Consider the following 13,847-nt stretch of genomic DNA (forward strand, 5'->3'; position numbering starts at 1 on the left):
TGTGCCCATTGTCTGGGGATGATGGGGGCTGTAGTTCAATGTATCTGAATGACACATGAACCGGGAGGACATCAGTCTCTCTCAACTCTAATTTGGAGATGGCAGGACTTGAATCTGGAATCTTTTGGATGCAAAGTAGACACTGAGCTAAGGACCTCCTCTGAAGTTAGCCTGCGCTCTACATGGGGTTGCCTTTGAAGATTGTCCGGAAGTTTAAATTGGTCCAACGGACGGCAGCCAGATTACTAACAGGAGCGACGCTCAGGGAGCATACAACTCCTGTGCTGCGCCAACTTCACTAGCTGCCAGTCTGCTACCGGGCACAATTCAAAGTGCTGGCTTTAGTCTATAAAGCCCTAAACAGTTCTGGCCCAACTTACCTGTCTGAATGCATTTCCCCTTATGAACCTGCAAGGACTTTAAGATCATCCGAGGAGGCCATGCTCTCAATCCTGCCTGCGTCACAAACACATTTGGTGGGGACAAGAGACAGGGCCTTCTCAGTGGTGGCCCCTCGGCTATGGCATGCCCTTCCTGGAGACATTAGATTGGCCCCCTCCCTCTTAATATTTCGGAAAAGAGTCAAGACTTGGTTGTATGAGCAAGCGTTTCAAAATGCAAGGTAAAACACATAGAAATTGGAACAACTGGACAACAAGATGGGACAATGTTTTTATTAGGAGACGCAAATGATGTATGCTTTTAGTATTCCTGTTATGGTTTTATATTATGTGCTAATGTTTTTAAATTTTTATGGTGTTTTGGGACATCAAATCCTTGCCATTGTAAACTGCCCAGAGTTGCCTAATGGCTGAGAAGGACGGTATACAAATATAGTAAATTAAATAAATAAAAATGTGATGTTCATTTGTGGGATTAACATAATTCAAAAACCACTGCATGAATTGACATGAAATCTGGCCACAAGACACCTACTAACCCAAGGAGTGACCATCACTCAAAAAATTGATGTTGTCATTTGGGAGCTGTAGCTGCTGGGATTTATTGTTCATCTACAATCAAAGAGCATTCTGAATTCCACCAATGATGGAATTGAATCAAACATGGGACACAGGACTCCCATGACAAACAGAAAACACTGGAAGGGTTTGGTGGGCATTGATCTTGACTTTGGGAGTTGTAGTTCATCTACATCCAGAGAGCGCTTTGGACTCAAACAATGATGGAGCTGGACCAAACTTGGCACAAATATTCAATATACCCAAATATTAACACAGATGGAGTTTGGGGGAAATAGACCTTGAAAATTGGGAATTGTAGTTACCTACAATCAAAGAGCATTCTGAACCCCACCAATGACAGAATTGGGGCAAATTTATTTATTTATTTATTTTAAACTTTTATATCCCGATCTTCTCACCTCCGTAGAGGGACTCAGACCGACTTACAGCAAAAATTCAATGCTACTAATACAAGTTAAAACATCATACAAGAATACAAGATTAAAATACATATAGATAAAATATGCAAACTTCCCACACAGAACCCACCTGACCAACAGAAAATACTTAAGGCCATCCAGTCCAACTCCCTTCAGCAGGGCAAGAAAACGTAATCAAACCCCTCCTGACAAAGAGCCATCCAGCCATAGATCTAGATAGATATGATTCACACACAGGTATAGTATCCTAGATTTGAAAGGGACCCCTAAAGAAGGACAATGATATGTGGCATGTTCCACAGTAGGCAAACCAGACCATTTCCACATAACATTGACAAAGACACAGCAAAAAATACTGTTTACTCACAAGCATAAAGAAATTACAGCTATTAGCAACCAACACTTTCTCATTACTTTATTTTCCAGGTGACCAGACTGGGCCACAGCAACACCTGGCAGGGGAGAGCTAGTAAATAATAAATAATAAACAGTCACATCTAAACTGCTGCTTAAATACAGGATTAACTCTCTTCCTTACAGACTTATCTCAGAGGCATGTTCCTTATGGAATTGTGCTGGTTTTAGTGGGATTTGATCCTAATTTGCCATGTACAGCCCTATAGTGCAGTCCCAAGTCAAGGATGCAGCAGGTAAGGAATAAATAGAAGACATTGTGGTGGTTGAAAAGATTGCCTCCCACAAGCATTTGTCTGTTGAGTTCAGAGTTGAGAGAAAGATCTGTCAGTACAACTGCTTGTTGGCTGATCTTGGATTGCAGAAGAGCCAAAAGGTGACAGGATGAGGAAGCACCAGAGTTACATCAGCCCAGGAAGCAACTAGGAAGCTAGCACAACTAGGTCAAGGCAATAGTAGTCTTAAATTATTTCTGCATTGAGATTGAACCCTGATTCACCTATCCTAATGTGGGCTCTGCTGGCCCTTTCAACCCTCTTTGTGGGTTAGCACTGCAGTTCTAGTCTCCCAGTTAGTCTGTATCTAAAGCTAGAGTACAGAAAGCCCTTCCCCTCCTCCTCTAGTACCTTTGCTGAGCACACTGTCCTCAGAAGACCTTGTTAGGAAGAGAGAGAAAAAAATCAGCAGGAAGCTGCCAGGCAGTTCTGTCTAGTAAATCATGTTTTCTGCAGTAATACGAAGGCTGGGGCTTTCTGCTGCTGCTCTTTGCTGCAGGTCTGTGTTATCAGTCAGTATAGACCCCCCTTCCCACCTTCATCCACCCCCTGCTTAGCATTACCGTAAGACTCATGTGTCCCTGCCTGCATAGCTCTTGATGACCAATGTGTAGATTGTGATTATAGCCAAACTACCCATAACTCAAATTTCTGCTTGGATTTTGCTGGTCTGAGTGCTTTGGTTCTGTTTACAGTTCTCATTTTACATTTCTCTTTTCCCCCTCTTATGCATACGTTTTGGTACATCACTCATTCTGAAATAACTGATGAAATAATTATAGAATGCGGACTGTCAGATGAAATGTAAAATTAATGCATGGAGCAGAGGTCAGGTACTTTCCACTCTCTGTAGCGTAATGCATCGGAGAGGTTTGAAGAAGAGAAGTGTTACCATGTAAACCATGGCACTGCCCCTGAAAGATTTTTCTGGATGCAAGCAGCAGCTGAACATGCGCTTAACTCCATTGTCTCTGTGTCTCAAGCCACTTGCCAGCAGCTGTTCTTTGGCTAATACCCGACTTGTCACAGCTTTCACTATCACAGCGCACAGTGTGTCCGTGTGTCAGTGCATGCACAGAAAGGCAGCTTGAGGCATTGTGGATTTTTAGCCCATTAACCGAATACAGCACCCTTTCGCAGTACTCAGCAGTTATGATTGCAGAGTATGTGGCAGCAGCAAATCGATCAAGAAAGAATGAAAGTGTGTTCGTTTCAAATGAGTTGGACATTTATAATTTCTTATGTCTCAGGTAGCATATGCTGGGAGCAGGCCCGTAGCCAGGATTTTGATTCGGGGGGTGCTGAGTTTGATTTGGAGGGGGGAGGGCTGAGTTTGATTCGGGGGGGGGGGAGGGCTGAGGATCCACCCTAGCAAACCTTTTGTATAATTACCCCAATACCCCCATGCATATGGGATATATTGAGTATGGTGATCAGATCATGATATGAATAAACATAACAGTTTAAATAATGTACCAGTAAGGCCTTCTCGTGGACCACCCTGAGAATGGGGGAGGGGGCTGAAACCCTTCAAGCCCCTTCCCTCCCACTAGATGCCTGGCTGGGAGGCAGAAAAAGGATGCTGGATAGAGCTCGGAATGACACCAGCACTTTCTAATCTGGTCTGTGGCCTTTGGGAAGATGGTGTCCCACCAGCTGTATTGAAGTTGGCTTTTGTGCATGGATTGGGAGAGGACATCCATCTTTTTTCTTCACCTAAAACAGCAAAGTTCATGGAGTTAGGCCACTAGTAATGTCTCTAGTAGTTAGCATTAGTCATTACAATCTACCAGTAGGTAGTGCTAGGTTTTCATCAGCAAAACTGAAACACTTCTTTGGAAATCTCCTGCCCCTGCTGAATCAGGTCCATTATCTCCTTCAGGGCTTCATTCAGTTATTTGCATACACTTCAAATCTGTTTCGTGTCTTCTCTTGTCTCTCAGAATCACCTTCCCTGAGTGGTCCCATTCTTTGTATTTGTTTCATTTCTTTGTGTTGTTTACGACTTATGGTGACCTGGAGGCAAATCTATCACAGGGTTTGGAATAAATATTGGATATACTTTCTAGGATTATAGTGGTGGGGTGGGCAACATAGAACAATATAATATAACCTTCAACAGAAAGTAAGAATCCTGTGACCTTCAAGTCATTTTGGACAACAAATCCCATGAACCCAAATCAACAGGGACAGATAGGCTACATTTATAGGAGTTGTAATTACAGCTGTGACATGATGGGACATGTCTTGGATCCATCATAGGGTTCCTAGTTGTGTCATTGTCCTGGTGCTCACCCTGTTTGACCCAATAGCTGGGGGAATGGCTCCCAGCATCCTGATGACTGAGTATGTAAGGAATTGTAATAATTCAGTGATAGATGTATGCGGAGGAAATGGCATTGTTTGGAACTTGGGCGGAGGAATGGATGGAACTTGGATACTCAGCCTGGAAGTTCTTCAGTCCGTAGCATTTCATGGAGTTTGTTTCCAACCATGTGGCAGTAGGCTATTTTCATACTTCTGTGTTTACATTCCTTAAGCCTGCCTGGCTCCCTTTCCTGTCCAGACTGGTCATGTGAGCACACTGAAAGTGTGCGTGTGTGTGTTGAAGATAACACCCCCCTCCTGACTGAGCAAAGAAAAGGCTGGGAGTAAAGGAGCCTGAGAGATCCAGCATGGTGTAATAGTTTGAGCCCTGGGCTACAACTGTGGAAACTAGGGTTTGGTTCCCCTCAAGGTGACCTTAGGCAAGCCACACACTCTCATCCCCTAAAAAAACACATCAAAGGTTTGCCACATGTTGCCACACATTGGAAAGGACTTGAAGACACACAAGAACAACAGAAGTTGCCTGGATTCTTCTCTCAATTGACAAAATGGAGTTGACCAGTCCAAGATCTGGGGCAGATGTCTCCTTCCCAAATGGGAAGTGGCCATTCTGAGGCCCCTTCCACACAGCTGTATAAAATCCACATTGAACTGGGTTATGTGGCAGTGTGGACTCAGATAATCCAGTTCAAAGCAGGTATTGTGGATTACCTGCCTTGATATTCTGGGTTATATGGTTGTGTGGCAGGGCCTTGAGCAAAATTAAGACTTTTTTTATGTGAGACCAAGGGCCCTTCCACACAGCCCTATATCCCAGAATATCAAGGCAGAAAATCCCACATTATCTGAGGGTAGACTCAGATAACCCAGTTCAAAGCAGATATTGTACGATTTTCCACCTTGATATTCTGGGATAAAGCGCTGTGTGGAAGGGCCCCAATCTCCCAAATCATGCAGAAACTATAATAAAATAACTGCATCCAGCTGATCGACAATGGAATATGCTGTCTCTTAGTGTAATGGTCTTTTTTGTTTTGGAGGTTTTTAAACAGATTCTTATGTATGGATTGTTTGCTCTTACATGACAGAATAGGGTTGGATTGGATGATCTTGCTTACCTCTTCCAATTTTTGAGCGTATAAACTAAGACAGGATCCTTTAGTATAAAATGGTGCAATCTCCCTACATGTCAGTCCTAATTTTCTTATCACTGCTGGACAAAAAGTGTGTTGTCTAATCAAGGGTTGTGAAATTCTTTGCCCTTTTAGTGTTTTAAACTACAACACTCATGATCCCTTACCATTTGCTATGCTGCAGAAGTATACAAAAGTTGAAATCTTTAAAAACATCCAACAGACTAAGATTTACCCAGTGCTTGCCTGTCCACTGTCAACTTTAGGATTTAGAAGGGGACTTTAACCTATGAGCAGGAGGGCCTCTTTCCTGTTGCACAGTAGCTGCCTTACATTCTTTGCTCAGAGAGAGGATAGAGGTGTTGCTGGGATGTTGGACTGGTCTTAGGGGGCCATGGCAAATGGCCAAGCTTGCTGAAATCTGGAGCTGGCTTTGTGCCCAGTTGCCTGCATCCTGAAGATTAGCCATTTGCATAATTGCTGGTTGAGCCGGTGGGGAGGGATGGTCAGGGATTCTGCATTGAATATTAAAGAAGAGAAGAGGCAGAAAGTGGCAGCTGGTGGTAAAAAGAAGGCAGAAGAAAGTAGAAAGAGAACAATAAGGAGACAGAGCGTGTGGGAGGAACAGAAAGGCTGAACATCGCAATCGATGAAACCGTTACAAAGAGGACAAAAGCAGGATCAGGGAGGAAGGTGACTTATTCCCCAGCATTCGGGGAAAGATCTGGTTCCAGTAAAGAGGCATTTTCTGGATTTGTTTCCTTGGGTTGCTGTACCTGCTGGTACAAATGGTCCCCTGAGGTTCTCTGTTTATACAACCTAATTAGTGTATTGCTTTTAGTGGTTTGGATTTCTGTTTCATGAAGTCAGTGCCAAAGTGTTCCCAGCAGTCTGGCGTGTGATGCCTTTTCTCTTTTCCTCCCATCCAAGTTGGGAGACTGATATTAATTGCATCAACTCACTTGCCCAAGAGCTGCCTGCTCATTACAAAGAATGGTTTATGCAATGTTGGGATGTCCCAGGTGCTTCAGCAAGAGAGCTACAGCACTATTTTCTCGGTTTGAGCTGTTCAAAGTGTTTTGCAAGATGTTCATTTTTACATTTCAAGCCTTATTTGGGGAGCGTACAGTTGGCCCTCCATTTTTGCAGAATTGATTATTCGTAGATATGATTAAAATGTTCTCTCTAGGAATCTCTAGGTCTTCCTGTAGAGCTCTAGAGTAAACTGAGACCTAAAGTTAACCATAAGTCAACTGGAGGATCTAAGATATCTAGCAAGAATATCTCCCTAGATATTTGTAGTCTTCTAGTGAGATTCTGTGGTCAGAGGTTGACCACAGAGTCATGCCGTGGGACTTAGATATAACTTACCAACATTGGACTTGCAAATGACTCATAGTTAAGAATGGGGGTGAGACAACATGAAGTGAGAAACATCTACCCCTCAGAAGGGAAATCCACTCCTGGAAGAGTTATTACCATGGGGGAAAGGCGTCTCCGCCGAGGTTTTATCACCAATCCTTGTTTACACAACAAGCCAATATTTTTTTCAAAATTCAATTATTTCAAGGACAGAAAGTGAGGTGAAATTTTCTGAACAGGCTCATAGACAGCAGAACAAACACCACAGGGGGGTTAACCAAGCCCTATGCTATCCAAAGGTTCTGTCTGTCTGTCTATCTGTCCATCTGTCCATCCGTCCATCTATCTCTTTGGCTGGAGGTACACTTAAAAATGTATAAACCTACAGAACTTATCTTGTTCATAACTTGGGACTGCCTGTATTTACAGAGCGATGTTATCTCAGGAAAATCAATAATGTTTTTAAATAAGTGTTTTTCCACTTTTCTGGGGTCCTGTGCCCCTAACGCAATAAATGTAGAGGGTCATCCGTATAGTATAAATGGGAGAGGGTGCAGCTATTTTCCCCATCTATGCATTCATTTCAAAGCATTGAAATCTTCCTTTTTTTCAGCTATAACTCCAAAATCTTCTAGCCAGCATTGACCAGTACTGCCTGAGGATTCTGGGAATTATAGTCCAAGATATATATTTTATCTACCCATAAATGTATACAAAGCTATCCCCACTTCACTGAATGCCTTCATAGTTGCCTTCATCATACCACAATAGTGTTCAAAACATTTTGCAAGCTTTTGAGTTTGCAAAACAAAAACAAAAAATAAAACGTGTAATGTTATTTATACTCTGTTTGCAACAAAAAATGAAATAAAATTAGAAATCTAGCTATATAAAGCCAAGGAGATAGTGACCCAATTCTAGGTATGTGTGGGAGAGTGGGTAATCTGTGTGTGGGGAGTTGGGCTTTGCCAAGGAGATCACTTTTGGTGTCAGATTTCTTTTAAGCTCCTTGAAAATCAAGCCGCAATGAGAAAATGCGTAGCAAGTGAAAGTGACATGTGAATATAGGTTAGTTCGATTGTGAAGACATGAGTGACAGGGCAGATAAATTTGGCTCTCTTCTAGTCCTGAGCACATCACCTAATGCCAAGGATATCCCCTTTCTTGTAATTCCACCCACGCATTTATCCCAATCTCTCTGTCTGTGCTGAGATAGGGAATTGACACATCAACCACTCCTTCCAGTGACCACAACAGCAGAACCTCTGCCCAGGTAATTCCCTCATCTTCGTGGGCCATACCTGTGTTGAATTCAAGATAGCATTCTTCTCTCTGTGGTGGTCAGCCTGTGTCTGGGCTGTGCCTCTTCAGGGCTGAAGGTAGAGGTGTCACGGGTTGAGTCCACATCTCCTCAGCAGCAGTCCCAGTCCATGGCAGGGACATCCAGGAAGGAATGCTGTGCTCTACAAAAGCCAGCCCTTTCACTTAAAACATGAAAGTGTTTTGAATATGAGTTCCATCCTAGCTGACTTCTTGACGCTTTCTAGTCATTATACAGTAAGGTCAATGTCCATGGAAAAAATAATCTGTCTAGAAATTCACTAATTCTCCATTGTGAGCCTATGGTGTGCTTTTGCACTGGAGGATTTAGCAAATTACTAGAGGGGATACCTCTCTAGGAATCTCTTAAGTCCTCCAGTACAACTTTCTGTTATGCTGGGACTTAAAGTCATGTAAATGGCATTTAATCATATTCTTGGTTTCAGGTAACCAGGACATGGCTGGCCTTATTGCCCTCTTTTGCATCAATAATAATAATAATAATTATTATTATTATTATTATTTATTTATTATTATTTATTATTCACCTCTCCTGATGGTTCGAGGAACAGTACAATAAAGTCAAAACATATGAACATAAAATACTTACAATAAAATAAATAGATAAAAATACACCAATATAAAAAACATACACAAAAATGTATACGAAATTAACATATAGCAGCAATGGAAGGTAAATCCAAACTCATGGCTGGCACACTGGAAGTTTCAATTATGTGAAACTTAGTATGGCTTGCTGTCATAAGATAGAGCTAGGAGTCAGAAAATATGGGTTTCACCTCCCAGAACTGAAAGGGTCTTTGAGTGAAATTTGCAAATGCTAAGCAAGGGGCTTTGAATGAAATTAACAGCAAAAGAGAAACATACCCTTTCTCTGTAGAAAAGGAGCAACAGGGAAGAAAATGTTTTTAAGAAACAAGATGTGACATGTAGAGGTCGGAAGTTGTGTTGTGGTTAAGTTCAAAGGTTGTGATTAAGCGCAGAGTCTGCAGGTACAAGAAGGTACTTTCCATCAAAAGGTCAAGGTAGAGGGGCTGGAAAGAGAGTACTTTCCATGACCTATTACTTGAGTATAAAAGTCAGCAGAAAAAGAGGAGGGGCGCAGCAGTCATTTGAAGGGTAGCATCTGCGTATGCTGCCAGGCTGTCCATCTTCTTCATGAAGAAACTAAAATAAACCTTATTTTTTTATCTTTTTTGGGACTGTCTCCTTCCTTATGTGTTCCTGTGATGTGGACCTAAGAAGACCCAATTTAGGGTCTCTAACAGAACCACACTAAGTTAAATTGGGCAGGTTATTTTTTTTAATCTCCATCTGACAACACCACCTCTTGCTACCGCCTGTAGTATGAGGACTATAGTTCTGACTAGAGATGGGAAGGTCTGGGGAAAAATTGGACCCCCCCCCCCAAATCCCATCTCCCCAATTTTTCTGGGTTTTTTTCCCATGTCTTCCTGTCTCTACTTGCCCAACCTTACAGGTTTCTTGTATATTATAAAAAGGTACTCTGAATACAGTACTTTAAAGCTGGGATTCTACGTATTCTTAGTTTTCTAAGTATTTTTTGACTACAGTTCCCATGTTCCACTCCCATCACCCAGTGTGGACCACAGTAGGGAATGGTGGGTATTTATTACACAATATCCAGATAGCCAAAACTTTCCCAATCTGAGCCTCCAGTCCTATGATATAAATCTCTGATTGTATAATTTTCTAATACAGTAGTGGTGACATGAATGCTGTACTTCACTGATGTCATCAAATCAAATTAAATTGAGACATGGCAGCGTAATATGGAGTACTGTGCACATGTGCATTTGTTGGCATTTGCTGCTCTCAAAGAGGTGTGCAAATTATTGCAATGAAGCCCACAAATGCATCCACTAATCCAAACACATCAAGAGTAACAATATTTGTGAAAACTCCTGGGGAGACTCCTTTTCTCATGTGTCTTGTTGTATTTGCGTACTGCCACTCTGCAACTCCCTTCTAAAACCCACTTTGCTTCTCTCTTGCCTGCAGGATATCCTACGTGTGGGGGATACAGACCAGGACGGGCAACTCAATTTTGAGGAATTTGCACGCTATCTCCAGGAGCGCGAACGCAAGCTGCTGCTGATGTTCCACAGCCTGGACCGCAACCATGATGGTATGAAGTTTTCTTGCTCAGTTAGTGCAGTGCCTGCTAGAACTCTAGGCAGTGACCAGTATCTTCTCCCCACAGTTTAGAAAAGCTGAATGGTGAGCAACAATTCCCACAATAACCCAGCCTGCAAGGCCAGTGGTCTTACTATCAGGGGTGGAGGTCTGAGTGCTGTAGCCCACCCCCGCTCTAAACCCCCAACCTGCCAATATTTCCAAGCTGTGTTTCTTGTTTACTTGGCAGGATTCAGGCATCTGTTTTTCACTCAACATGCTTGTAACTTCCTCTGATCTTTAACTGCACCCTTTTCCAATGCCTCCTGTTGACAACAGCAGTTTGGACCACTCGGTCACATTGGTGAACTTTCCTAAAAAATATTTTTGCTTTTCTTTTCAGCAACTTGCAGGACCACATTGACTGTGAAACTGTTATTCCAACCCATCTCTCACTCTGTGCCTCTTGCATCAGGCCTATTTAAATCTTCAATTTTAGCTTCATACTTTGTTTTGCCCAGGCAGTTATTAGGATAAATCTGTTTGTACAAACCTCCTGACCTAAATACCCTAAAGGCCCTAGATCAGTGGTTTTCAACCTGTGGGTCCCCAGGTGTTTTGGCCTACAGCTCCCAGAAATCCCAGCAAGTTTACCAGCTGTTAGGATTTCTGGGAGTTGAAGGCCAAAACATCAGGGGACCCACAGGTTGAGAACTACTGTCCTAGATCCCATCTGATCTTGGAAGATATTTTTTGGTCAGGAGCTACTTGAGAAACTGCAAGTTTCTTCTGGTGTGAGAGAAATGTCCATCTGCAAGGACAATGTCTAGGGGATGCCCGGATGTTTTGATGTTTTACCATCCTTGTGGGAGGCTTCTCTCATGTCCCCGCATGGGGAGCTGGAGCTGACAGAAGGAGCTCATCTGCATTCTCCCCAGATTGGAACCTCTGACCTGTTGGTCTTCAGTCCTGCCAGCACAAGGGTTTAACCCACTTCTCCGCCAGGGGCTCCTATCTTGGAAACTAAGCACAATCAGTCGTGCTTAGTACTTAGGTAGAAATTCATGGGGCTGCCATAAGTCAACAAACAACTTCAAGAAATACACATGCCTCCCAGCGCCACATGCTTGTAACTTCCCCTGATCACTAACTGCACCCTTTTCCAATGCCTCCTGTTGACAATGCCTCCTGTGGCCATTCTGGAGAGTGAGGCAGTTGCAAAATCCAAGGGGTGGCAACAAAGAGCTGGAAATCAGGGCTGTGTGTGTATGCCATTTGACTTCTTCCCCCTCAACTTGATCTTGGAGTTCTCGTGGACAACAAGTTAAACATGAGCCAAAAATGTGATGTGGCAGCAAAAAATGCCAATGGGATTTTAGACTGCATCAATAGGAGCATAGTGTCTAGGTCCAGGGAAGTAATTCTACCCCTCTATTCCGCCTTGGTTAGACCACACCTAGAATATTGTGTCCAATTCTGGGATCACAATTGAAGAGAGATATTGACAAGCTGAAATGCGTCCAGAGGAGGGAGACTAAAATGATCAAGGGTCTGGAGAACAAGTCCAATGAGGAGCGACTTAAGGAGCTGGGCATGTTTAGCCTGAAGAAGGGAAGGCTGAGAGGAAACATGATAGCCATGTATAAATATGTGAGAGGAAGTCACAGGGAGGAGGGAGCAAGCTTGTTTTCTGCTGCCCTGGAGACTAGGACACGGAACAATGGCTTCAAACTAAAAGAAAGGAGATTCCATCTGAACATGAGGAAGAACTTCCTGACTATGAGAGCCATTCAGCAGTGGAACTCTCTGCCCCGGAGTGTGGATGAGACTCCTTCTTTGGAAGCTTTTAAACAGAGGCTGGATGGCCATCTGTCAGGGATGCTTTGAATGCAATATTCCTGCTTCTTGGCAAGAGGTTGGACTGGACGGCCCATGAGGTCCCTTCCAACTCTAGGATTCTATTATTCTAACTGGCCTTATGAGGCAACATACCCATTGCCAACAGTGATACACAATTTGGTTGCCAGTCTGGTTGGCTTTTGCACAACCAGAAAATAAGTCTTAGACTACCCCAATATCCACCTCACTGCCCAGTCTTTAAAATGAAGTTGTGGTAGACCTTCTGTGGAGGAGGGAGCTCAGAGGCTTTTTAATTGGCACCAGGTTTCCTCTAAAGTTGAAAGGAGATACCCCATCTACTAGATCTGTTTTGGCAATGGGATCACCGGCTTTAAAACTTGGGCTAGAATATTACAAAGATCCCCACTGCGATGGAAGATGGCCAAAAGAACAGGTAAAGGGCCCAGGTAATGCCTTGATTGTGTCCTTGGCACACCTGCCAGTCTCTCCATTCAGTCTGTGCTTGCTGCCAGTCAGAGGAGGTAAAGGTGGACAGGTAGCAGTTTCTGTCCCTCAGTTGGGGTCCTCAGAGAGAGGCAGGAAGTGCCTGTACTGTTCTCCTCCTTAATGAAGCTCTCTTGGAACTGTCACATTAACAGCTCCAAGACAGCTCCCAGATGAAATCCAAGTGCAGTTCGCTTCCCTCCTTGGCAGTCTCTGGCCCCAGGGAGTGGGTGGCCATGCCTCCTGCTGTCCCGCTCCCGGCTCTTTCAAATTCCTACCTGATGACTACAAAGCCTTCCAGCTGGCTCTCCTCCATATTGTGCTCCCTTTCACAAACAGTCCTTGGACAGGCACATGATCTCCAGGAGCCAAGCTTTGCGTGGCTGCTTTCTCTCCCATTCTGGCCTAGTCAGATATAAGTCAGGCTGGGTGGCTGCCAGCAGGCAGTTGTTATGGGAGGATTGGGGGAGATCCACGCTCCTCGAGGACTGTCTGGTGTAGCTAAGGGGTTCAAATGCAGTCCTGGGTTCAAAAGGCCCGTGTAAAGTGGAAACTAACCTCACCCATGCCTCTATATTCTCCTCTCTCAGTTAGGCCATGTGGTACAACATAGAGGCTGTTATCTGGTGCCTGGAACCCTTCTAATGCCTGTTCTTCATCTGACCCAGAATAAGCTTATGGAGCTCATAACTGAGGACTGTATTTCCATTTGTTTTGGGACTTAGTGTGTGATTTCTTTCTAGTGAAGGCAGTTCAGGTTGAGTATCCCATATCCAGAAGTGTTTTGGACTTTCATTTCCCCCCCAGATTTTGGAATATCTGCATCTACATTACAAGATACCTTGGCTACATGACCCAAGTCTAAACACAAAATTCATTCTTCCATAGACACCATTTATGCATAAACTGAAGATAAACGGTAGTTTTGTGCATGAAACAAAATTAGGGTATACGGAATCATCAGAAAGCAGAGGGCTCACTATCTCAACTGCCCATGTGAGCCATTGCAGATTTTGGAAATCCAAATAAGGGATGTTCAGTTTGTATTAAAGTTTGCTTCTGTATTTCACTGAATGAGGAACCTGCAAACTCTTTATAAGCCAGATGTTTATA

The 13,847-nt window shown here is 43.4% G+C and overlaps 1 protein-coding gene across 4 annotated transcripts in view; it reads left to right on the forward strand.

Annotated features, from left to right (window-relative positions):
• The window catches only part of LOC132768069 (mitochondrial adenyl nucleotide antiporter SLC25A23), a 76,304-nt gene that overhangs the window by 22,586 nt on the left and 39,871 nt on the right, over window positions 1-13,847 (forward strand). For 2 of the 4 annotated variants that reach the window (XR_010909253.1, XM_060763652.2), the window contains exon 2: window positions 10,278-10,404. Coding sequence is in view for 2 of the 4 variants with exons in the window: in XM_060763652.2 (XP_060619635.2) it covers window positions 10,278-10,404 (127 nt within the window). In the remaining 2 variants the exon portion in view is untranslated. Of the gene's footprint in view, window positions 1-6,265; window positions 6,286-10,277; window positions 10,405-13,847 lie in introns of those variants that run through there. The other 2 variants (XM_067463997.1, XM_067463996.1) reach the window with 2 other exon arrangements.

Source organism: Anolis sagrei, chromosome 2 (genome assembly GCF_037176765.1).
Source record: "Anolis sagrei isolate rAnoSag1 chromosome 2, rAnoSag1.mat, whole genome shotgun sequence".
NCBI lineage: Eukaryota > Metazoa > Chordata > Lepidosauria > Squamata > Dactyloidae > Anolis > Anolis sagrei.